The sequence below is a fragment of the Benincasa hispida genome, chromosome 11 (genome assembly GCF_027475165.1).
Source record: "Benincasa hispida cultivar pf3 chromosome 11, pf3_genome.v1.1, whole genome shotgun sequence".
NCBI lineage: Eukaryota > Viridiplantae > Streptophyta > Magnoliopsida > Cucurbitales > Cucurbitaceae > Benincasa > Benincasa hispida.
The window spans coordinates 1,156,889-1,183,899 of NC_143488.1; the positions used below are offsets into that span (position 1 = coordinate 1,156,889).

A 27,011-nucleotide genomic window follows, 5' to 3' on the forward strand; every position below is an offset into this window, starting at 1 on the left:
TTCCGACCATTGATCAGTCGGTTTATTTGTTTGTTTGTTTCTTTTTTTAAGAGGAGACAAGGTGAATGGAAAGAAAAGATGAATTGATAACGTGTTATTGTTAGGTTAACAAAATTAACAACTTTTTAAATTTAAAATCAATAATTTTTATAATAAAATTTAAATAAATCATGTAATGGGTTTAAAAATTAAGCAACATAAAAATTAATAAAAAATCAATACTAAAATAGTAGGTTTGGGCTTGGATTGGTGGTAATAGGCTTGCTTTTATACCTATTTTTTTTTTTAAAAAAAAAACAAATTTATAACCATCGGTCGGTCGGTTTTCAATTTTGTTTTTCCAAGAAAATTGAAAACCAACAACCGATCGACCTTAATTCGATCGGTTTTTTATCGGTCGGATCGATTTTGGTCGATTTGATGTACTATTAGTGATAGACTTCAATCAGTTTCTATTACTGATAGATACTAATAGACTTATATCAAATAATATTAAAAATTTACTATTTTAGGTAAATATTTTTTCTTATTTTTCTATTTTTAAAAATTCTCTATTTTGAAAGGTTAAACTCAAATAAAAAGTAAGATCCTTAAAATCCAACTGGAATTTAAACCTTAAAAATTAAAATAAATTATTTAAACATATAGGTTAACATGGCATGAGACATCATTGACATAATGATGACTTCAAGAACCCACTAAACTTATTGTTTAAAAAAGAATGGATGATGTCATGCAAGCAATTTCCCTTTTAAATTAATTGAAATATGGAAAAATAAATTATTATATATTCTCAAATAGGGCAATCATGGGCATCGATGATTTGACATCAAATTTTATGCGTTGATATTTGTTTAGTGTATTAAATGCAATTTAACTTGTTGGCTAATTGCTTTTATTAATTACAATGTGCGTGTAGAACACGCGTAAAAGTAACCCAATTAATGTTTTTTTCTTTTGGTTCACCAATGAATGTTGGGTTAGGTGGAGACCTCAAGTGCTAAATTGGTTGATTAAGAAACCCTAACTATTTTTTTAAAACCCTAACTAAGGTTAATATTAGATTGGATTATTCTCTACTATGTTATTTTATAATTGTCATCACACCACTCACCAATCTCTCTCAATTAAATTACCATAGTAAATTTTAAACATGAATTTTGAACTACAAAGTTTTTTTTTTTTTAATTACTCACAATATTACAGGTTAATTGAACTATGCACACTTCAACATAAATTCAATCTTTATATTTTTATGATTACATATAATAGGTAATTATAAGTTAAAAAATATCTAATACGTTTTCAAATTTCAAACTCATCCTGACTCGCTGTTTTCAATCAACTCTTTTTCTACTGCTTTCATGCTTCATAATGCCATTTTCGTTATGTCTTTGGTATATCATGTCTTTCAATACTCTTTTGATTTATAGTAATTATAATTACATCTTAGTCTCTCAAACAACTCAAAACTCTATAAATTGATTTATTTGACACATATTTCAAAGTCGAGTTAGTTTATAATTTGACAATTTTTTAAAAGTGTAATACTCTCTCTCACCTTCCATATAGTCGTTATTTTTCAAATATTTTTTCCTCTAATTAACGAGCCTCTAACTTTTAATTTAAGCTTTGAACAGTCAATAATAAAAATTGTGTATACTCCATCTCAATTCCTTATAATGATTTTCATATGTATGATGTAAAAAAGTTGAATTATTAACTAAATTAAAAAAATAAAGACAAGCTGTTAAAAAACTATATGTGTTTTTTAATTTTCTTAAATTGAATTGGTTTTTAAAGACATTGGTAGAAAGTAGATAAAAAAAATAAGAAATAAGAGAGAACTTCTTATAAATAAAAATATCCCAAAAATATTTATACTTTATAATAAAAAGTTGAGTGAAACTTTTGCTATAAAGCGTAAATATTTTAATTTTTTTTATATTTAAAAAGACCCCAGATTAGAGATCAAGGGATGTTCGCAGACTTAGCTTTTAAAAAACTAAAAACAAAAAATCAAATGGTGATAAAAAAGACTTGAGTTAAATGAACCTATTAGTCATAAAATTGAAAGTTAAATGATCTATATTATCACAATTTTTTTTAGTTAGGAGATTATTGAGATACAACTTCAAAATTTTAAATGCTTATAACTTTTAAAATTCAGTGCTATATTAAACACAAATTGAAAATTAAGGGCCAAATATGTAATTTGACCCTTTGTAAATAGATGTTTGAAGTTGTATTTCTTAGTACCAAAAAACTAATAGTTTAAACTGAAGACATATTTGTGAGTAGTTTTAAAAGCACTAAAATCACTTTTGTCATTTTCAAAATCATCATAAAGTATACTTTCTTGATAATTCATAATCAATTTTGATGATATAAAAATTAGGTATAAAAGTATAAAATTAATTTTGAGTAATCAATGGTGAATTTCGAAGTGATTTTGAACCTAATATAAGTGATTTTGACAATTTCAGAACCACTTCCAAAAGTGACCTTAGTCGTACTACAAAGTAAAAATTAAAAGCAATTGAAATTTAATGTGGCATATTCTCTCGATCAAGAGATTAGAGGTTCAAAATACTTCTACACTACGTGTTGATTTCTTTATAAAAATTAAAAATCAAATGTGACAAATACAATATGGTTACATTCCAAAATAAGTAGGCACGAATTAAACGTGAATGATTAGTTAGGCTTCAAAATAGTGTAAATCAAAATAGTGTTATTAAATTTGATTTATATTAATGTCAATCAATATGATTTGTAAGTCACAGATAAATATTTTAGGAATAAAATTAATGGCTACACTAACCTCTTGATTTAATTAAAACTCAAACATATAATCGTAACAATTTCACAAAAAATATTTTCTTAAAATTCTACAAAGATAGTAATAATAATAAAAAGAAAACATAAATGTAAGAAAGGTACGTAGAAATATGAAAAGATGAAAAAAAATGAAATTTCACTTATATTAATGAAAATTACTATTATCTGTCCTATTTCAATATTTATCTTTTATAAATATAATATTCATCATTGTTTATCTAAAAAAACAAACATTAATCTTACAGGTTTTATACATGTATGAAAATAATGTATTCTTAATTTTAAAACAAAATCTTAACGAATGATGTAAATCGATCAATAAAGTTTAAAAGTTTAATTGATATAATAATTAAATTATAATTTTAAGGAATATATTAATAAAAATTTGGCGGTATAAATTGACTTTTACTCAATATTTTATAACAATATCTATAAAAAAAAAAAAAAAAAAAAAAACTATTTGGATAACATATATTTCATGGGTACTAATATTAAATAGTTATATATATGAGTAATGATTATTCAAATCAATTATTATATGATATATTGGAAAAAGGAAAGGCTAAATTGTATGTATATGTGTAATATGATGATACACTTTCAATTTAGTATTAAATAAATATGTCAATTTTAGATAAACATAAGGTAGGTCACGAAACAATTACTATGAGGCACGAAAATAAATTTCCAGGGATATTGGATACACATTATTATTTTGAGGTGAAAAGACCAATAAACCACTGAACCTAGTTACACTCTCACTCTATTATCATGAATGAGAGAAGTAATATGAACCAAAAATACATCTTTCCATCATAAAAAACAACCTCGAGAGGATGCAAAAGGTGCAATAATATGAACAGTTTTGTTATCTCTCTAGGAATTGACAAAAAGGCAAGATATTAATAGAGTTTGCAACAAAAACAATGTCTTCACTCCTCGATAAGGACAACATTGATATTTGCTAGAGAGCTCTTATTTCTCTCAACAAATTTATAACTTCTAGAGCATCATAATCTACCTCTTAAATGTTTGAATTTTATGTTTAATAAGATCGTAAAGTTTCAATTTAGTACCTACTAGGTATGTCAATTTCAAAAACATCAAATATGTCATCAACCAATTAGTCAGTAGATTGAAATTTCAAGGATCTATTGAACTCAAATTTAATTGTTTAGATTCGTTTGATAACCATTTGATTTTTTATTTATTATTTTTTAAGACTATATTTGTTTTCTTACCATTTATTTACCATACTTTTAACTTTCACAACTAAACCCTTAAATTCTCACTTCTCATCTAAATTCCAAAAATATATTTTTTAAAAAATTTAAAAATATCTTCTTTAATCTTCAAAACTTGACTTGATTTTTTTTTTAAAAAAAAATAGGTAACAAAACTTTTAAAAAATTCAATAGATAGAAATAGTGTTTAGAAACTTAATTTTAAAAAAAGAATCCAACAAAGCCTTCATCATTTATTATATACATTTTAGAATCACCAAAGTGAACTTGATTCAAAATTTGATTCTCCATTTATGTAATTACTGTATTAGAAAATACTTTTTTAAAAAAGGAAAAATAAATTAATTTATTAATAAATATAACAAAATTTCACTATTGACTGCAACCTAATAAATAGTTTGGTATGCTTGAAAATATTTAAAATAATAACTTTTTAAAATTTAAAAATAAATTTGTACAATTTTATAAACTAAATTTATAATTCAACTAATTTTAGAACAGAACTTTGAAAGACTAAAAACTTTAAAAAGAAGAAGGAATTGAAACCGTCGAAAAAGGAAAAAAAAAAAGAAGAATTATAGTGCATGACGAGACCACAGCTGAATTGTGGTTTCCAAGTGTATTATTTTTACTCACCTTCTCTCTCACTCGCGTGTAAGAAATACGAATCTATCACCTCACACTCCACATGCGGAATCAAATTCTTTGTACCAAGACCCATCGTTCATTGTTATTCACTGCAACAGAAATAAGAAAAGGAAAGAAAAAAAATTCACAGTGAAGATCTTCCATTGTTGAGCCCTGAAAGTGGAAAAAAGGCAACCAAAAAAAGGTTCTTCAACACCCATTATCGCTCAAATCAAACGAGTTGAAGAGCAAAGGAATCTCCCCCCTTTCAATGGTGGGTTTTCTCTTCTTCTCCACCATAAAGTTTCTTCCCCTTTCTCTCCCTCATTTTCTCTCCCTCTCTCTGTAAATTCAACCATCAGGGTTTTTTTCATCTCTCTTTCTTCTTTTCTGTTTCAGACAGTGAGATGATTTTTTGCCCCATTTGAACTTATTTTGCCTCTTGGATCAATTTCACTGCATAATACAACTACCCATTTTCGGATTTTAGGTTGGAGGTAATAATAATCAATTATTGCTTACTTTTTTTCTTGGTCAGGTTTAGCTGATGGGGTGTTTCCAATTTTAGTTCAAAACCATTTATCACCTCGGAATTTTTTGTTGTCGTTCTTGTTGTTGTTGGACTAGATCTTTGTTTCCTATAAAGCTGGAATAGAGGTGTCAGGTGTATAGTTAATTGAAACTGTTGGCTTATTTTGGTTTTGCTCGTTGTGTAGGTTTGAAGCAGTTTGATCTTTTGTCTCTGTAATTTCTTTTGCTGCTGTTGCTGTTTATTTGAGAGGTGTGTTTTAGGAGATCTTATAATGGTTTCGAGGTCTTATTCTAACTTGTTAGAGCTTGCTTCTGGTGGTTGTTCTCCCTCTTTTGGCCTTGGCCGAGAGAAGAGGAGGCTTCCTAGAGTGGCCACTGTGGCTGGAGTATTGTCTGAGCTTGATGATGATAGCTGCAACAGCACTGGCTCAGATGCCCCTTCGTCAGTATCGCAAGACCGGATGATCATTGTTGGGAATCAGCTCCCTATTCGAGCGAATCGAAACGAGAATGGAGATTGGGAGTTTAGTATGGATGAGGATTCACTTCTTTTACAGCTTAAAGATGGACTTGGAGAAGATGTGGAAGTGATTTATATTGGTTGTCTCAGAGAGGAGGTTGATCCAAGGGAGCAAGATGATGTTGCACAAACTCTTTTGGACCGATTCAAGTGCGTCCCGACGTTCCTTCCTCCGGAACTTTTTAGTAAATTTTATCATGGATTCTGCAAGCAACATTTATGGCCACTGTTTCACTATATGCTTCCCCTGTCACCGGATCTTGGTGGCCGATTTGATCGGTCTCTTTGGCAAGCGTATCTTTCTGTGAATAAGATATTTGCTGATAAAGTCATGGAAGTGATTAGTCCTGATGATGACTTTGTTTGGGTTCATGATTACCATTTGATGGTTTTGCCAACGTTTTTGAGGAAGAGGTTTAACAGGGTGAAGCTTGGATTTTTCCTGCATAGTCCATTTCCTTCGTCTGAGATTTATCGAACCCTTCCTGTCAGAGATGAACTTCTTCGGGCACTATTGAACTCTGATCTTATTGGCTTCCACACGTTTGATTATGCTAGGCATTTTTTATCTTGCTGCAGCAGAATGCTTGGTCTGTCTTATCAATCTAAGCGAGGTTACATCGGGCTTGAATACTATGGTCGTACTGTGAGCATTAAGATTCTTCCTGTCGGTATTCATATAGGCCAGCTCCAAAATGTTCTGAATCTCCCTGAGACTGTATCCAAAGTCGCAGAACTGCAAGATCGGTTCAAGGGTCAAACTGTTTTGCTTGGGGTCGATGATATGGACATATTTAAGGGGATCAGCCTGAAACTTTTGGCATTTGAACAATTGCTCCGACAACATCCTGAGAGATGGGGTAAAGCTGTGTTAGTACAGATTGCGAACCCTGCAAGAGGCAGAGGGAAAGATGTACAGGAGGTTGTGGCTGAAACTACTGCGACAGTGGATAGAATTAATTCAACATTCAGAAGGCCAGGATACGAGCCTGTGGTTTTGATAAACACTCCCTTGCAGTTTTATGAGCGAATCGCTTACTATGCAATTGCTGAGTGCTGCCTTGTTACTGCAGTGAGAGATGGGATGAATCTTATACCTTACGAGTATATTATATGTCGGCAAGGCAATGAGAAGCTTGACGATGTTCTCGGGCTAAATCCATCAACTGCAAAGAAGGGCATGTTAGTGTTGTCTGAGTTTATTGGGTGTTCCCCATCCCTCAGTGGAGCTATTCGGGTTAACCCATGGAATATTGAAGCTGTCACTGAAGCAATGGATTCTGCCCTGGTAATCCCCGAGGCAGAAAAGCAATTGCGACATGAAAAGCATTATAGGTATGTTAGTACACATGATGTTGCATATTGGGCACGCAGCTTTTTGCAGGATCTAGGCAGGGCCTGTAGAGACCATTCAATGAGGAGGTGCTGGGGTATAGGTTTTGGTTTAGGATTTCGAGTTATTGCGCTGGATCCAGATTTTAGGAAGCTTTCAGTTGATCATATTGTTTCAGTGTATAAGAGAACGTGCCACCGAGCAATTTTGTTAGATTATGATGGTATCATGATGCTTCCCGGATCAATTAGCATGAATCCAACTTCAGAAGCCCTTGGAATCTTGAACAATTTGTGTAAAGATCCTAAAAATGTTGTGTTCCTTGTTAGTGGAAAGGACCGCAAAACTCTGACCGAATGGTTTTCACCTTGTGAAAAGCTTGGACTAGCTGCAGAACATGGTTTTTATCTCAGGTATACTGCACGTTGCTCAATCCTTATTTCTTCCAATTTGTTATACCATAGCTTCTCCATGCTGCTTTGATTTTACTCTGTTGTTTATATGACCTTATAATATTGCACAAAAGGGGGAGTAAAGTGAGAAACTTCTTGGTAGTAAATATATTATTTTCATTGAATCGGTTGTAAAAGTGTCGGGTTGATCAATATTTCCTTTCTGAAATTTCAGCACATTTATCAATCTTCAATCTTATCATCTTTTGTGACTTTGATGGCATTTGTTTCAGGCCAAATCATACTGCAGATTGGGAGACATGTGTAGCTGTGACCGATTTCGACTGGAAACAGATTGCAGAACCTGTTATGCAATTGTATACCGAGACAACTGATGGCTCTACAATCGAAACTAGAGAGAGTGCACTTGTTTGGAACTACCTTTATGCGGATCCCGATTTCGGGTCGTGCCAGGCCAAGGAACTTCTAGATCACCTGGAAAGTGTTCTTGCCAATGAGCCAGTTTCTGTCAAGAGTGGCCAACACATTGTAGAAGTCAAACCTCAGGTTAGTCCTTTTACCCTAAAGAATTCAACTTCAATAACAATCTTTAGTTATCGTGTATTGGGTTAAAAGGGCATTGCAAACAAATTAAGGTAACTAGGAAAGTCTTAACTAATCAATAACTTCTGATATTCAAAATTTGAGTTGAAGGCAAAAGAATGTTTGAGATCAATAATCCATGAGACCAATCTTATTTCAAGATGTCGAATAATTTGCATTTGATTGTGAAATGTGAAGAATATTGGCTGAATAGGATATGTTATATTGGTTGTACATCTGTGTCCTTGGGTTCTAAGGATTATGAAACATGAAGAGTATACAAAATTGATGATCTATGAGAAGGGCTTGTTTGGTGGGTGTGGAATTCTGAGGATTGGGAAATTTGTTTCCAAGGCTTGATGGTTCTTTTCTCGTTTTTGTAATGCAATGGCAGGGTGTAAACAAGGGCATTGTAGCAGAATATCTCTTGCAAACAATGAGGGAGAAGGGAATGCTTCCTGATTTTGTTCTATGCATTGGAGACGACAGGTCAGACGAGGATATGTTCGAGGTGATAATGAATGCAAAAGCCACCCTTTCTCCTGGTGCCGAAGTGTTCGGTTGCACCGTTGGCCAGAAACCGAGCAAGGCCAGGTATTATTTGGAAGACACACATGAAATCTTGAGAATGTTACAAGGTCTTACCCATGCATCCGAGCACGCGACTAGAGCTGCTCCGCAGACGACGGCTCGTAGAGTGGTAATTGCAGAGAGTAAATAAGTAGGAATCTCCACCAATTCTCTCCTCAAAACCTGAAAAGGGTCTTTGTTATTGGGTGTGTATATGAAGTTGACTTTGTGCAAAAGTCTGTTATTGCTATTTTGAGGGGTCTGTGAAAGGATCAAATATTTTGATGTTTTATTATTGGTGCAATTCTTCTGTCCATGGCCATTTGAGTTAGGAGAAAACTGAATATTTCTGCTGTTGTTGCATTAATGTATGTAGTTTTGACTGTGCTAATGGGTGGAATAGTGTAATGCATTTATCTGTTTCTTCTCAAGTTTCAAAATTGAACAATCAAGTCTTTCCATAAGTAGGAAATGCTCGATTTTAGTCCATCTATTACAAGTTACGTTATTTTCAGCTGATGTGGTAATATTTATTTTTAATCATTGTTATAATTCTAAATATTGCCACATCAGTGTGAACTTAATTGAAATTAACTTAATTGTTATTGTTAGGGACTTGATCGTTCAATTTTAAAACCTAATGATTAATTTGAAACAAATATCAAATCTTATGGATCAAAAGTGTATTTACTTCCCTCTTATTCTTGATTGGGATATTTGTTTAGTTGAACCATACATGAGTATCAGAATTGTCTCTGAATTTCAATTAAGGTTATGTTGTATAGAACATGAAGATTGAATAGATATTTGTTTCCAATCTTGTCAAATTCTTATTTAAGTTACGATAGAGTGTTATTTTAACCAATTATTTTTTACTTGACATGTTTAAAAACTTCGATATACCATTTAATATTAACAATTTTGAAATTGTTAAAATCACTTTTGTTCGAATTCAATATAGGTCTTTAATCACTTAAAATTAATATAATATTTAATTTTACACTTTTAAATGTAGTTTGTATATAATCAAAATTGGATTTAAAAGATGATAAAAGTGATTTCAACAATTTTAAAATCACTCTTCAACATGTCTTCAATATCTCTAGGGAAGATCAAACGATATTACTTTAGTTCTTTTTTTTACTACTTTCCTCAAACAAAAAAAAAATAATAATAATAAAAACCTCAACTTACCTATAAATAAAGTTCAACATGTCTAGTAACAATTTTTTTTTTTAATTTTTAGAGACATTCAAGTAGTAGATTATACATTTAACATGTCATAAAATAAGATCTCAACTACTTATCAATCTTGTCAACCTAAATATAACGGGCATAAGATATATATATATATATATTATTGACCAAAAGGTAAGATATTTGAATCTCCTCTCCTCAAATTTTCTACTAAGAAAACCTACACATCAATTTTTGTTGAAGGAAAAAGTTAAAAGTAAAAGGAAAAGAAAGATAAAATGCATATAAACTTAGAATGGTATAAAAGTTGATATTCCACTCAAAATCAAGGACCAAATACTTCAACCCATCACATCTTTTTTTTATTTTAGTCAACTAATTGTCGACTTTATTTGATAATTATCAATCATATGAGTATAGCTCAATTGATATATAAATGTACAACCAATTAAGAAAGTAGAGATTTAAATCTTTCACCTTCATATAAAGGTAACGTTTAATATTTGAATTTTTTCCATTTCTCCCATTTGGAGGCAAAGAACTTTGCTCCAAAATGAATAATATTTTTGTTGTCTTGTGTTACATTGATTTTCTAAGATGACGATCTTTCCTATTTTTCTATCACTATTTTAATTAGTATCTCCCTGCCTGATTAATTAGAACTAGAATTTGATCAATTAGGTTTAAGTGGAATAAGTTCTAGATAACTAAATTTTTGAATTTGTGAATGACTGTTTTGAGAATTTTGACTTGATTTCTTTAGTTTAAAATTGAAAAACCTAATATTAGAAAGAAAAAAAAGAGTTGAAAAACCTAAAGTTATTAGGTTCGAAATATCGATTTGACATAAATATCAATATTTCTATTTTATAAAAATATTGATAAAAATATCGAGAAAATGTTGATTTCGATAGATAATTATGAAAAAAAAATACATATGTATTTTTTTTAATAATAGGTACATTTAGTCCCTGATGTTTTAAATTAGCCATTTTAATTATGAATTTTCAGAAATAAGTTTAAATGGTCCATCTACTAATAAAATTATTAAATTTAATCTTAAAATTGATAAAATAGATGATGTGGCAAGATGACTCGAAAAAAAAAAATATAATTTTAATCTCTCATTCTCCTCTTTCCTCCCTCCCCCTTTGCAACTTTCTTCAAACATTTGAGAAGAAGCCATATTCACCACTTTTTCAGTCCAACAAGAAAACTAACAGAGCTCAAATTTTCCCAACAAAACCCAGAAAAGAAACCAAAAAAATATCAAGGGATGAGAAGAAAAAATCTTAAGAATCTATTGAAGTGGATTTGTGAGTGGGATTAAGGGCGTTAAACCTAACGTCTTAAGTATATTTATCTATACATGAGAATGTTATCAAAATTTTACGGTAACAAAATAGCTTTGTATTTTATTTATAAAAGTAATCATAGACATCTCTATAAATTTTTTTATCGATTAATTGATAAACAATAAGTTCAATTCAAAGTTTTGAACAAAATTAATTATTTAACTATCAAATAATAATATTAATTAAATTATTAATTACAAATATTTGTAAAATGAGTAATTTATAATTAGAGTTACTGGATCACATCATTTAATGTATCAATTTGATGAATTTATATAAATATGATGTATTAATTAATAAAATAATGAAAATCAGTTTAAAACATTAATATAACATTTTGTGATTAAAAAATAATTTATAATTAGTATAAACTAATTATAAATATTAAAAATAATATCATACCATATTAATTATAATGATAATTTAATTACATATATAATTTATTAATGAATTAATAGTATTAATGCATTGATTCTTTACGGTTTATTATATAATTAATTAATTTATTTATGAATTCCGAGTAGTTAAATTTAAATATTATAATTTTCTAAATTATAAATTATTCATATATTAATTAATTTAAACAATATAAAATAAAAGTATAAATTCATGTATTAAAATAGGAGGAAGAGTGAGCATCAAGAAAACCCACACTTTTGAATGAGTATCATCTATATGTATAATGAATGCATATCTAAAACTTCGAAATTTGTGCCAAATAAGAAGATTATCTCTTACCCATTCTCATTTTTATTCTCATCCCAATTCTCTCATTTCAAACGTCCCCTAAAGGAGAAAAAGTGTCACTTTGGAGAATTTGAGGAAAATGAACGAGCATTCATTAGATGAAAAATTTAACCCAAAATGAGAGAGAATGGAGAGGGAGGAGAAAGTGAACAAGATAGAGAAGAGGAGAGATGAAGAGAAAATGAAGAGAGAGGAGAGAGAGATTAAAATTATATTTCTTTTCTACGTCATCTTGCCATATATCCATTTTCGTTAATTTTATATTTGAATTTAGAAATTTTGTCAAGACCTTTTAAACCTATTTTATTTCTAAAAACTCAAACACTAAAACAACCAATTTAAAACATTAAGGATCAAATGATTTTTCCCATATTTAAATTAGTAAATTATATTATAGGGAAAATACCTTTTTAGTCTCCGAGCTTTCAAGAATATGTGCATTTGATTCATGAGGTTTCAATTTGGCCATTTTAGCCCCCCTCAATTTTACAAAATAGGCTTAAAAGATCATTTTTCTCATTTTCTAAACTAATTAGATATTTTTTATATTATTTTAAATTTTGATATGATATTTTTAAATAAAAAATATATTTTCTCTCTTCTCTCTTCCCATCCACTATTCTCTCTCTTCCCCTCCCCTTCTTCCATCATCGTTCACACTTCCCAGATTCATCTCTTCTCTCCCTTCTCTAATGGACACATTCCCTTTGGCCTCTCATTTTCTTTTATTCTTCAAACCTTCTAAATTTTCATGAAATAAGTCATGTTATCAAGTAGAGAAGGATTAAACTTCTAACAACTTTTAAGTTTTATGAGAATGTTTGTACCCATATTAATTATTTCAACAAGCCACTGATCATTTCGACTATCAGATTTGCACTCTATGATTTAAAAATGAGCAGAACTTGATACAAATGAAGGTTATGAAATTGTACAAACTGTGTGAAACGTTCATGTAAAAACTTGCGATTTTATTTTTTTCTGACCAAACCAATGATACTGAATAAAAAATAAGTTCTCGGCAAGTTGGTGTTGTCGAATTCAATTGTGGTGATTCACGAATTCTCTAAAATTCCTTCATTTCAGATCGACTTCTTGATATAAACACCGTGCTATTGAAGAAAATAGATCACTAAAGAGGGAAGAATGGTGAAGGGAGGGGAAGAGGGAGAGAAAGAGAGAAGAATCGTGGAGGGGAGGAGAGAGAAGAACGATAAAGGTGAGTGAATGGGAAGAGAGATGAGAGAGAAAAAATATATTTTTATTTTAAAATGTCATATCAAAATTTAAAAGAAATCTAAAATATCCAATAATTTAGAAAATGAGAATAAAAACCTTTTAAACTTATTTTGTAAATTGATGAATTAAAATGACCAAATTGAAATATCGATGACCAAATGCACATATTCTTAAAAATTAGGAACTAAAAAAATATTTTTCTCTACCATTTTTTAAATAAGTTAAAATATTTATTTTTTATAGCATATTCACATTATGCACATTTTGTTGTTTATTTTTATTTTTTATTTTTGTGTTTCATAAAATTTTAGATATATTAAAAATGTTAATTCATCACATATGCATGCCACGTTCATGAAAATATATAAATATCGATGAAAATTTTGACATGCTTATGAAGATTTATGTTTATAAATTTTAAATCATTTTAGTCTGTGATTTTTTTTTGTAGCGATTTAGTCTCTATACTTTCAAATTTGTAATAATTCAATCATTGAATTTTAATGAGTAACAATTTAGTGTTTATACTTTGTAATTTATAACAAATTAGTTTTTACTGAGAAAAATGTTCTTAAAATTTAACGAAATTTCTTATGCATGTAGATTGCTATATTGATCGAAAATCAAATATTTTTATAACCTATAAAGCTTAGGTTGTTACAAATAAAATGCAACACTTAATTTTAAGGAGATTTTTCATAATAAAGACTAAATTATTATTTATTAAAATTTATGGACTAAATTGTTATAAATTTAAAAGACTAAATCGTTACCGATTAATGTTTATCAACTAAATTGTTAAAAGTCGGAAGACGAAAAAGTTTAAAAACCCAAAGTGGATTTTTATTAAAAAAAAAAAAAGCTTATAATTAAAAAAAAAAAAAAAGAAACGCTCACCTCCAGCGACCAGCAGCGCGCGCGATCAACCTCCTTGCGGGACGACGTGCGACCCACCGAGGAACCAGAGGGCGTACAATCACGAGCGGCGTCGAATTCTCCGGCGGATCTAGTCAAGCAGCAGCGTGCGATTTTCTCGACGCCACAACCTGCATCCACGACGACGGAAGATTGTCGACGGCGCGAACACCTCCTTGGGTTAGTTGACAACCACTCGCAAACGAGTCATTCTGCTTTAGATTCGCAAACTCACACTTCAGTGACCTCTGATTGGGTACTCAGATCTGAATACCCGAGCCATTTCGGTAAGAATCAGTGCAACGGCTCGTTCAAGACACTTTTGGATTATTTTTTTTTAAGAGCTGTAAATTAGGTTCTAACATTTGGAAACTCGTCGACTGATCGAATGTCTTAAAAGCGTTGAAGGTGTTTGGATAAGATTAATTGGTAATCCTCTCCTAGTCATCCTTTGGTTGATTAATGTATTCTAGTTTAGAGCCTAACTTTGGAAATCATCTCTCTTATCTAGGAATTCATATTACTTTAGCAGCACTTACAATAAGGAGTTTTCACTAGTTGAGTCTACTTATTGTTTGTTGCATATTTTTATCCCTGTGTGACTTGCTTGATAAACATGATCAATTGAATGCCATTGTAAATTGATTATGTGTTCTGATGTGATTAAAGCATGTCGAGTGATGTTTTTTGTGATGATTTAGCATGTTGTGATGTTAGGCTTGTTCATGTGGTTATTGGGATAAACGCATGTCTGGAAAACATGATATAGATTGTGAGCCTAGTTAGTGAAAAGAGTTGGGGACCTAGAGTTAACGAGAAAGGAAAGTAAGGTGAATATCAATACATTTTTAAAAATGGTCGAGGGGTGATATGTCACCATGCTAAAGGAGCAACGTGGCATTGGATAAAAATGGTTAAGGGTCGATGTGATGAGTCTATAGAAGCAAGTAGTGAGGAACCTGGGGAAGGGCCAATACGTTGCTAAGTCATTTCAATGGGCAATGCACACTTCGAGGTTATGGTCAAGGGTTGAACCAGTTTTGTAGAGAAGTGTTGAGGCCATGGGTAAAAATAGGTAGAGGTCGATGTGACTTAAAGTTTGGAGGGCTTATATGAAACTCTGAATTCTAATATTGATCATGTGAACTTTTATTTCACTTATAGCATAGGAGAAAATCAAGGTAGTACAGCCTCTTTTAATCTCTATTCTACTTTATTGATTATCTTCTCTCTCTTTCTTTTTGGCAGGATTTGTGCGTTTGTTTCTCTTGATGGATTCTAGTGTTACTATCGCTACTGTAATTCTCAGTGTCAGCTTGATTTTGAGCCGTGTTCTTTACGTTATATATTGGAGTGGTAGACCTCTTCGAAACAAAAGTTTGGGACCTGTTAGTACCCTCATTGTTTTAGGCTCAGGTCAGATAGCCATCAATTTCATTGACTTGTAGAGTTATTCGTGTAATTGCCCTGATTGTTGGATATGTAGGAGGTCACACGGCGGAGATGCTCAATGTGTTGTCTGTGCTGCAGAAGGACTTGTTTTCTCCAAGATTTTACATTGCTGCTGCTACCGATAACATGAGTCTTCAAAAAGCTCGTACATATGAAAACCAACTGGCCGATAAGGTACAATTTCAAGGTCTTCAACTTCTCTTGTCTGAGTGAGTAAAGGAGGGAGGATGGTATGGCCAGGGTGTTTCATTTGTCAATCTTATGACAAAACTAGAAGCTTTATTGGGTAGGACAGTAGGGATATTGGTCTATGCGTTGCTTTGGGTTGTGGAACTTGGACTGAGGCTGAAACTGGGTTCCCTAAAATGAAAATGATCCTTAAAATTTTAGCAATGCGATAAAAACATAAGTGTGATCGTGGCCCTTGGGTGGAGCCAAAATGTTTTATTAGGATGGGAATAATCTTAGATACCCTACAAAAACATAAATGTGACCGTGGCCCTTGGGTGGAGCCAAAAATATTTTATAAGGATGGGAATAATGTTAGATACCCTCATGGAAATTATAGTGAAAATTCTAAAATCTTAACCTTTATTTTTATTTTATTTAATTTAAGTTTTATTTTAAATTTTATATAAAATAAATATACAAAGAAAATCAAGATGAAATAAGAAGGCGCAGTTGTCCCCTCCTCCATTCTTTGTTCTACCTCTGTTGTAACCTATCTCTAGTAGTGCAAAGAAAAGTTTGTCTCTTTCTTTGTGCATTGCTTATTAAATGCTGCCTTGAGTGTGAACACACTTGATACTGTTCTAGAAACATAGAACTGAAGCAAGAAGGAATTTTGTTTAAGGATAAATATATTATCCCCTTGAAGATGAACATTGAGAGTTTAGTCCACCACTGGAAGGAGGAAAAGATAAAATGCACATACTTTAGGTGTTGAAATGAGAATTCTCAACCTTGTTTCTCAAATGACTAATCACCACTGATAGGAGGTAAAAGATTAACATCATATATGACCCAACTTCCGACACATTCTAAATAGAATTGCTACTACATACATAAAGAAAACTTCAAAGACTTGATAGGATTTTAACTTTAGATAGAAATGAATTAATTATTAGTGTAATAATCCTTTATTTGGGATCTTGAAAACAATCAAAATATAAGAAACTCACATTTTAAACTTCAAGGAGAAAAAGAAACATAAAGACCATTCACAAGTCTTAAAGACCAAAGTTCCATTCGACGAAACAATAAAAGAAGTGTTAAAAAAAAAAAAAAAAAAAAACGAAAAGTGTAAGCGAAAAATAAATCATGCCCATCCGATCTCTCATGGCCCTTTCCAACAATCTTTGCTAATCGCAAGCATGTCCTTGCCTTTGCCTAAATAATGGTTTATGAAAAGAGTGAGTATTAAAAATCACGGTAAGTAATTCCACTACTAGGGTTGGTATATATGCAAGCACATGCAAGACATGAACCTTTGACTTGTGGGCCTAAAACTTTTAGGTCATAAAAACCAACATTTTTCCTTTACAACTTTCTTTTTCGCTTCAAGTTGAAAACTCAACCATTTTCCCTTAACTTTTCATGCCCATCTTCTTTTCGCCTTCAAGTTGGTACTTCCTGATTAGTTTTCGAGAATGTTCGAGCTAGCAAATCTAAAGTCGTGTGGTTGGTAATCTAGTTTGAGATCTCTAGGTTATAGGTCATGACCAAGAATCTTGGTGGAGAAGGCGAACCTGTCTAATCTCACTGCGGCCAAGACTCGTTCATGGTGGTTGAGACACTAGAAAAGGGAGCCTAATTCCCAGAAATGGAGTCAAGAACCTGAGATTCTTTCAGCGCGGTACACATGGTGGTGCACACTTCTCTATTTTTAATTTAAAATGTAATGTCGACATTTAAAGATCAAAATAATTAAAAAAAAAATTACTTAGAGACTTTTTAAACCTATTCTTAAAAACTCGAGAACTAAAAGGATACATTTTGAAATTACAAGGACCAAACATACCTATTGCTGAAAACTCATTAAGTTTTCCTATTTCCTTCCATTGCTCTTTTTCTCAAGATTGTTGGTACAAATTGCCCTCTTAGTCTCACTTATTATGAGTCAATGTTGTTAAGGCATTGATTTCTGAACTATGGCCGGAAAGACATTAGAGGATTTTTCAAGACATTTGTTTCGTGGTCAGCCCATTTTTAATCAGCTCATCTCAAAGCATCTCTTTGGTGTTCATCTCCTTCAAAATTCCTTTTTGATTATTTTCTGTTTTTCTTTTTCATTGTAATCACTTTTATTTCTTTGTTTTCACTCCTTTAGCACTTTGTATCTTTGAGCATTAATCTCTTTTCATTAGTTCAATAAAAAATTGTCTTTGGTTCCAAGAAGGTAGGATCTTAGCTTCAATCTAGATCATATTATCAATCACTAACAAATGGACAGATGGAAGACGTTGACCAATCCTTGAGAACCATAACTTGAATTCTGGTAAAAACATGTTCAAGAATTGAAGAGTTCACTTTACTTAGGAATTGGTGATATTCTACGAATCAGACACTCAAACTTCAGCTTTTTCTTTTTAAAGCAAAGTACAAGAAGCAAATAAATAAATATATTTGGTAGCTGTGGAAAAAAGTATCAACTGTGAAACGCTTTTAGAAAATTAGTTATAGTATTCTCATGGAACTTTGTGAATCAGTAGTAGGGTTATCATCCAAGCTTGAGCCAGTTAGTTTTCTTCATTTAGTAGGCTACACTCTCCCCTTATTCTCAGAAATAACACCGGAAACTTGGATAAAAATGAATTGATGCGCTGTCCTTAGAAATTTCTGTTGTTCTTTCTTTTAATTCAATGATTTTTGGCATTATTTTTTCTCTTGTACATTATCGATTGTTTGAAAACGATAACTCAAAGAGTTACCTGAACATTATGGATGTCGCCATCAACAATAATATGTTTATTACCCTCTCTCTAAGCACGACAAATGTGGAGTATAGAGCTTTAAACCTCCAACCTTATTGATCGTTTGAAAACGAAAACTCAAAGGGTCAGATGAACATTATGGATGTTACCATCAACAATACAATACTATGTTTATCATCTCCGAGGTCAACAAATGTGGAGTATAGAAATATGAACCTCTGACATCAAGAGAAGGAGTGTATGTCAAGTATAGTTGAACTATGCTCATGAGTCATGTTGACACGAGTTAAACTAGATTCAGTTCTAACAATATTTTGGGATATTTAGTTTTATTCTCTCTTTCATATAATTTACAAGTTCTGCTAATATTGGCGCTTATTGCAGACTGGGGCTGAGGTAGACAAGATTGCACAGTTCATGCAGATCTACAGAAGTAGGGAAGTAGGACAATCATATTTCACTTCTGTTTGGACAACTTTAATTGCCACATTGCACGCACTCTGGCTAATGCTTAAAATTAAACCTCAAGTGGTATTTCTTTCTATCAATCTGCAAGTTATATGACCTCTTTTGCTGTAGAGAACCTATTGTCGTGTGTTTTCTTTGACCAGTTCTGTTTTGTTTCAGATTCTCTGCAATGGCCCTGGTACCTGTATCCCACTATGCGTAATTGCATTCATATTCAAGGTTCCATAGTAATTGAACTGCATTCTTTTGCTTTTTTCATTTCCAAGATATATGATTTGTAGAGGATAACGTTGATGGAATCTAAATGCAGGTTCTAGGAATTAGATGGTCTTCAATTTTTTATGTGGAAAGCATTGCAAGAGTGAAGAGGTTATCACTAAGTGGCTTGATTTTATACAAGCTATACATGGCTGATCAGTTCTTTGTGCAATGGCCACAACTTCAAAGGATATATCCCCGCGCTCACTACGTCGGTTGTCTCATGTAGTTGACAGTGGAATTCCATACAGATAAGTATAAATTTTATGGTTCCTGCAGCTAAAATCTTGTCTGAATTTGTCATATGCAGCTTTGAAATGTAACATATAGGAAAAAAGTTGTCAAATTTCTGTCGCCATAACAGTTTTGACAAGGTTATGTTTTTGTGTTTGAGATAGATTTTTCAACTTGCAAAGTAGTAAATCTCACTTTTGTGGAGTGTTGTATCTGTAAAGTTTTTCATGGAGTTATTATTCTTTTCGTTTCTTGGTTTAAGTGTAGTCTTATAGTCTCTGTTCATACTTCTTAACATTTGGAAGAATAATTGACGACTTATCTATCTAGTTATGTTTGGATTGACTTTCATTGAGTTTATGTGAATACCTCACATTTATGATAGTATGGTAACAAAGTTGAATTTCTGTCTAATTTATCATTTTGTTGGGTAGATTTCACATAACTTTGAAGAGCTCAGTCTGTTTGGATAATTTTAAATTTTCAGAAAGTCAATCCAAATAGGCATGATGATATTGACATGACTAGATTGTGAAAGAATTTTATTTGCCATTCATAAGATTATTAACATTTAAGTTACTTATCAAGACGAATAAAATAATTAGGTTAACTATGACATTCAAAATTAAAAGTAGACTATTTACATTAAAATTAAAAAATTTATAAGTATGAAATCAAACGTGTCTATAATGTTGTGGTGTCATGTTTTTTACCAACACGTTTTATACTTCATCAATACTCATAAAATATATTAGGAATATGAATGATTCTTTATGTGGATGCCAAAACTCTTATAATGTTGATAAACATATTAAATGGATAATCTTTATCCTCTTCGTTTCTGTGGTTTTTCTTCTTTTCTAAGGAAATTTTGCCCTCCCAATGGAATTTACTCTTAATAATGATAATTCGGAAAAAGAAGAGGAAAAAAAAAAAAAAAGACGTATCCAACAAAGGAACAAAGATTTTTCTCAATTTTCTCATTGACTTTTCATGCATTAAATAAAAGAAACTACAACGTCAATAACACCCGATAAATAAATATACATACATACGTGTGTGTATATAAATATATATATGAAATATGTTTCCACTCCATAAACTCTAAATAAAGTTTCGTTTAACTTGTAAAATTTGAAATTCACAAATTTGCATATGAAATGTTATTTTTTTAAACAAATTTCAAAGTGTACTGGCAACATTAAAGCTAAACAAATTTCTCTTAGATATTTTTTATATACCAAAAAAAAAAAAAAAAAAAAAAGCGCTTAAATCAAGTGGCCAACTACCTTTCGGAAGGGAATTTGTCCCAATACTTTTCAACGAGGCTACAGAGTTATAGCACATTTTCTACAACAATGTTCGAGCCATTTCTATCAACAGGTTTAAAACCACAAGAACAAAAGCAAATTTGAATTATGCATATATTCTTATTCCAATTCCTTTTCCATCTGATTGGAAACAATATGCAAAGAGGATGATAATCGATGGAATGAACAAAATGCCTATAGTATACCCCCAACAGTTCCCTTCCCACTCGTTATCGACCATTCAAAAGCCCGATTACATTTCAGAATGTGTGACGTACGAATATGGATCCAAGAACATCCAAGCAATCAAACCTCCTCCACAGAATGCTTAACTAATGAAAATCAAATCAAAGAACTTTTAAGAAAAGATTTGCACTATATAGATCCATTCTGTCTATTTTAACTCATTTCCTAATCAGCATACTCAACACGGGAAAAATTCAGGTTCTAAACCGAAATTGTAATCGGTAAGAACAGCTTTAGAGAAAGGAATCAGAAGCAAAGTGAAGAAAAGACGCAATGTTTACACATACAAAGGATCATCCTGATTTCCAAACTTCCCAAAAAATCAGATTCAGAAGCAAAATGTATCATAAACGAAATCGAAACAAGCTACACTTATTATTCATGCTTCATTCCCTTGGCAGATCATCTCAAAGCAGGTTCTACAATTAGTTTGTAAAGGATTTCTTATTCTCCTAAAACACCAATGCATTTGCATTGCATTCTATTACAACAATACACCAACCACAAAGAAGATGATATGATACTAGAACTTCTCTGAGAAAAAAAATCAGTAATTGAATTCACTAAAAGATTCAAAATCCATGAGCTAGAAAAACATCCTAGAAAGAGGAAAAGATTAAGCCTCAAGATACAATTTGACCTCCATATATCTCATCATCAGTAGTAGAACTAATGTAATTTGAGAACTATTTCCAGTGGTAACATTAGGATGGAATATACATGATAACACTGGACACAATGTAATTTTGTCACGAGGTTAAAAACTAATTGAAAGAAAGGAAAATTTCCCCATTTTTCTTTTCTGTACCTACAAATGATGTCTATCTCTAAAGAAATGGTATAGAACTCACTTCGGTCCAGAATGTCCCAAATGTTTTGAGCAGATTCAAGCTGACTTCAGAACACAAACAGGCTTGAAAATGAAGAACTTCCAAAACAATGGTCAATCTTGAACAGCGGTTTCTTCCTTTTCCCTGTCAACTGATTGGTCTCCATCATCCTCATCACTACGAATCTTTCTTGTTTCTTGATCACAACCAATCTTGTCTTGAACATCATCCTTCTTGTCAGGATTGTTCAATGCCTCTTTCTTCTGTGCTAAATCACAGAAGAAATCTGTCAAAACCTTCTCATAACCCGGCATTTTGGCATACCCAGGGAAATAGTTAATGTCAATTATAAGGTACCGAGTCCCGATTTTTGAGTCCCGAATCACGTCAAAGTTGAAAAGATTCAAGTTCATGGAGCGTCGCAACCCTCTCGCGATATCGGTGACGAAACTCAAAGGTGGCATCTCTGTATCATCGAGCTGCATCATCTTGTAGTATTTATCATCAATTTTCTCACGAGGGGTCATATTAGAGACCTGTGAGAATGACAACAATCCATCTACATTCCCCAATTTCGCTTCCGGTTCGTCGGGGAGAGACTTCCTCTTCACACATTTCACATACTGCCCAACAACGTAAACCTTAAAGATAACACCCCCATGATTCACAAACTCCTGCAAGACAATCGGAGGCTTAAGTTTGTTCAAACAATCATGGTTGAATACGAGAGCCATTTTGTGAGATTTAGCGCTACCATCAGCCACTAACGGCTTGGCAATAACAGGGAACTTCAAACCCTCCCAAGCCTGCCGATCAAACAAAGTCTCCTTATCGTAAATCACAATCTGCTTAGGGATCCCAAATGATTCATCCGGGTTATCAATCTTCAACTCGGAAACAACTTGAAGCATCGAAATCCGGTTGTGAAGTCTCTCAATCGAATCCGGTGAGTCCAAGATGAAAGCATTAGGGTTCTTAACTCTAAATTCCACCAACTGCTTCCTCCAATCCTCGCCGTAAAACTTGTGGAGAATGCAATCAAATGGACCTTGATCAAGAAGTGGCTGGTCAGTGTCAATTCGAACAAGATCGATCCCTCGAGACGCCGCGAGAGTGACTAACGAGTCCTGAATGAAGCTATGTCGTTTCTTGGGAGCCAGAGCATAGCCTATACAAAATCTACGTTCTTCCATTGATAACCCAACAAACAAAGAACACTAAGAAGTAGAAACAAAGAACACGACGCTCATCAAAACAAGAAAAGAAGAACTCGCATAACAAGATTCACATTCAATAGAACAGAACGCAAATCGAAAACCCAACAAAAGGTCTGTAATTTCTTGGAAATCTAGGGTTTGGGTGTTGAAGGAATTAAGGAGGAAACGAAGAACAAAGCTTTTGAAACCGAAGAATATGGAAAATCGTAAAGAGCGTAGTGATTGGAAGGAGCCGAGAAGGGTATATATAGCTTCAACTAGGGCTTAGAGGAAGGAGATGATGCAAAGGCAATGATAAAATAACCGACACCAGTAAATAGAAATCTGTATTTTTTGTTTTCAAATATATATATATATATATATATATATATATATATATTAAACACAACAACATCTATCCATGAGTGATCTTCAAGCCAAATAGCAGAGACGCTGGCTCGCCGTACATTACACGCTAGAATGTGAGAATGGAATTACATATTCGTAGAAAAAAAAAAAGCCTAAAACAATGTCTCGTCGATGAAAAGCTTGAATGTCATCAAGAAACGCTTTGACTTCGTTATTGAAACACTCCTAAACTTCAAATAGGTTTAAGAGAATCACCGAATTTGTTTCAATCCACAAAGGATAAATTCTTGTTTCCTAAACTGTAATAGTTTCGTCTAGAAGAGCTAGTCTTGGCGAGCTTAACAATACCAATGAACTTTAAAACTTTAAAACTTTAAAGAAAAATTTAATCAAAATAATAGGTTTGGGATTAGGATTATGTAGGATGACTCCAAAACTCAAATATAATCTATAATTAAATTACAAATTTGAGGTTTTAATTTTAAGGATTTAAATTACAAATTTGGTCCATATGGTTTAGAAACTTAGAATTTAGTCCATACAATTTATAATTAAAAATTGGTCCCTACAGTTTTATCAAACTGATAGGTTATTTATTAGGATTTTATAAAATTATATGTATAATTTATGTGGTTTTATCAAATTATAAGAACTAAATTTTAACTTTGTCAAATTATAAGAACTAAATTTTAACTTTCTCCAAACTAAGACCAAGTTTGTAATTTAACCAATTTTAAATTATAAATTTAGTCATTAAACTTTATATATTTTTTTATCTCCTAGATCTATTAAGCACAAAATTGAAAGTTTGAAGATTCTAGTAAACCTAAAATTTTAATTCATATATAATAGATTAGTCAATATTTAAAAATTTTGAATATGTCTTATTAAAAATGAAATTGAAATTCTAAGAATATATCCGATACTTCTTAAAGTTCAAAAATAGATACAAAAAATATAGTTTCAATGACTAAAAATTTTAGTCTAAATCTATTTTTAAATTTATCCATAGTTAAATTAAAAATTTATTCCTAAACTTTTATGACCATTTTTAATAGATTTTTGAACTTTAAAAAGTAGCTCATAAGTTATTCAACTTTCAAATATTCAATATTTTTTTTAGATTAATTAATCCATCATACAAAAATTTGAATTTTCTATCTTTTAAATCATTAAACTTTCAATTCGTGTTTAATAGATTCGTAAATTTTAAAAATATTAGGTCAATAACCTATTAGACATAAAATTGAAAGTTGGAAGTTTAGTGATACAAAATTGAAAGTTTAAAATTAACTTTTTTTTTTTTTACACAAAATTGAAATTTCAGGTACTAACATTGTAATTTAACATTTATTTTTTTTGCATAGTAAACTTTTGTTTTTTTAAATTTTCTTTTGTAAATTCAATAATGGTTTGTGGATGACGCATCTCAAACATTAAATTTTACTCGAAATACATACTCATATTAACACATTAGTATTTAAAGTTGATTGCTCGATCTCTAAATTACGATTTCATAATTATTGAACTATATTGATAAAATGGTTCTTTTTTTAATATTTAATTATAGAGACTAAAATAAATATTTTGAAAATTGTTAGATCAAAATGGAACAAAACATTGCATTTAGAATTATAGAATAAATGAAATAAAATTAAGAAACCAAATTGATATTCAAATCTAATTTTCAATTTTTTTTGTTGTCAAATTTATTCATTCTCCAAAAGGTTTTTCTGTTAAAAAAATATTAAAATTTATGAGTTGAAGGTTGGATTTTATTTTTTGTTTTTATTTTTTTAATGTCAACGGCCAAGTATTATTATGCGTCCAAATTTAACATTTTTTATTTTAAAAATACAATTATCTATTTGAAAATTTTAGATCATTTTGTATAGATCTAATGGTAAGTTTTTGTTCTTAGTTTTGAGATATGGTCTTCAAATTTTAAGAATGAGTAATAGTTTTTTTAAGCTTTCAATTATCTATTAAATCAAACTTTTAATTTTATGTCTAATAGATTATAGATAAAATCAAAATTTTTAAAAACTAATTGTTTTATGATATATAAATATTAATTTTATACCTAATATAACTTTAAATTATCAATTTGTATCTAACAAATTCCTAAATTTAAAACATTCAAAAGTTTAAAGACTAAATTTATAATTTTGAAAGTTTAAGGACTTTATAAACACAAATCTCAAACTCCATAGACTAAATTTGTAATTTAATCTTTTCTATATTCAGCTTAAAATACAATATTATACTAAAAAAAATTTGAAAATACGATATGCTAATTCAAGCAACTTAATACACTCATTATTGTTTCGAAAGGCGATAGTTTGATCTCAACCTCGTATTTTGGTTGAATTAGTTTGAAAATGTATTATTCTGGACACGTGGCAGATTTTCAGGCAGCACAAACCTTGTATCAGCAGCAACAATAACAACAGTCAACTGACTGAAATAATTGATTTTGAAAAATTGGGAAATTTTTATTTAGGGAAAGTGAAAGTGACCATTGCCTTAGGTCAAAATGCAATCTTTGAAATTTTTGGTACAAAAAGGGATGTTTGGTGTACTTTTTACCCAATCAATAATTTAAATGTAAATAAATCCAATTTGTTATTATAATTAAATTTTGAATTAAAATGAAACCAACTTTAATGTTGTTGTTTAGGTTTAATATATTGACAAATAAGCTTGGTGTTATTAATTAAAGGGAAAATGGAAAGTAGTCTAATGTTGGTAAGAAAGAACAAGGTAGGACATAGTAGTTGTCAAAAAAAAAAAAAAAGTGAAGGAAATAGTTTAAACAATAATTTAAATTATTTTAATATTTGATATCTTTTTCATTTTATGATAAGGTTTCACATTTAACTATTTTGCATAAGCATAACCCTAATGTCAAAGTGAGCTTCAATTCTCGAGATCGAAGATTCAATCTCTCATCTCGCAGTTGTTGTACTAAAAAAAATTCTTTTGTTCATTGTAAAAAAACCTATTTTTCTGTATATTTTTTTGGTTAAATTACAAATTTAGTCTACATAGTTTATGAAAAACCAATTTCGTCCCTACTGTTTGATAAAACTCTCATAAATAATTCCTATATGGCTCTACAGGGACTATTCATGAGAATTTTATCAAACCCTAAACACTAAATTCTAACTTTTGCCAAACCATAAGGACCAAATTTACAGTATATTTTTAAATTTTTTTATTTTACGATATGTAGAGTGGAAAAATCGAACCTCTGACCTTGCAATCAATTATACAAATCTTATGTCTATTAAGTTATATTCATGTTTATATGTTACGTGGTTGTTGTTATGATATAAATTTAAGATTACGGACGACTGAATTGCTAACTTCAAAGTATTTGGAGAACGCACAAAAGACACCGTGGATTTAATCTTCTACGAGTGAGATTCACCTTGGTTGATAAGCTGTATCAACTCATAAGTTTCAGATTTGATGACAATATGGCTATGAAGTTGAAAATCAAAATATCTTGGATAACTCTTACTATTCAACAGTTCCCATGAACATGAACCATCTGAAAAATGATCAAAATCCATTTTAGGGGGGACTCTTGCTTGCA

The 27,011-nt window shown here is 31.0% G+C and overlaps 3 protein-coding genes across 6 annotated transcripts; 2 read left to right on the plus strand and 1 right to left on the minus strand.

Moving 5' to 3' along the window:
• The first annotated feature begins 4,632 nt into the window (after window positions 1-4,632).
• On the plus strand, window positions 4,633-9,092 carry LOC120090364 (alpha,alpha-trehalose-phosphate synthase [UDP-forming] 5). 3 transcript variants are annotated; one of them, XM_039047976.2, is made up of 5 exons: window positions 4,633-4,986; window positions 5,112-5,209; window positions 5,429-7,509; window positions 7,782-8,055; window positions 8,486-9,092. In XM_039047976.2, the coding sequence occupies exons 3-5, from the start codon at window positions 5,516-5,518 to the stop codon at window positions 8,810-8,812; spliced, it is 2,595 nt and encodes an 864-aa protein (XP_038903904.1). In that variant the 5' UTR covers window positions 4,633-4,986; window positions 5,112-5,209; window positions 5,429-5,515; the 3' UTR covers window positions 8,813-9,092. The 3 variants fall into 3 exon arrangements, with proteins under 3 accessions (XP_038903904.1, XP_038903905.1, XP_090162954.1); XM_039047977.2 differs by lacking the exon at window positions 5,112-5,209 and having other exon boundaries at window positions 4,655-4,986; XM_090306828.1 differs by having other exon boundaries at window positions 4,692-5,209.
• Window positions 9,093-14,013: 4,921 nt separating this feature from the next.
• On the plus strand, window positions 14,014-19,804 carry LOC120091043 (UDP-N-acetylglucosamine transferase subunit ALG14-like protein). Of its 2 annotated transcripts, none has more exons than XM_039048844.2 (6): window positions 14,014-14,401; window positions 15,363-15,530; window positions 15,601-15,740; window positions 18,884-19,030; window positions 19,127-19,186; window positions 19,278-19,804. In XM_039048844.2, the coding sequence occupies exons 2-6, from the start codon at window positions 15,386-15,388 to the stop codon at window positions 19,452-19,454; spliced, it is 669 nt and encodes a 222-aa protein (XP_038904772.1). In that variant the 5' UTR covers window positions 14,014-14,401; window positions 15,363-15,385; the 3' UTR covers window positions 19,455-19,804. The 2 variants fall into 2 exon arrangements, with proteins under 2 accessions (XP_038904772.1, XP_090163677.1); XM_090307551.1 differs by having other exon boundaries at window positions 14,055-14,401; window positions 19,127-19,194.
• Window positions 19,805-21,550: 1,746 nt separating this feature from the next.
• Window positions 21,551-23,407, minus strand: LOC120091042 (inositol-tetrakisphosphate 1-kinase 1-like). The gene has a single exon (XM_039048843.2). It carries the CDS (start codon window positions 23,036-23,038, stop codon window positions 21,959-21,961), a length of 1,080 nt encoding a protein of 359 aa, XP_038904771.1. The 5' UTR covers window positions 23,039-23,407; the 3' UTR covers window positions 21,551-21,958.
• Between the last annotated feature and the right edge of the window lie 3,604 nt (window positions 23,408-27,011).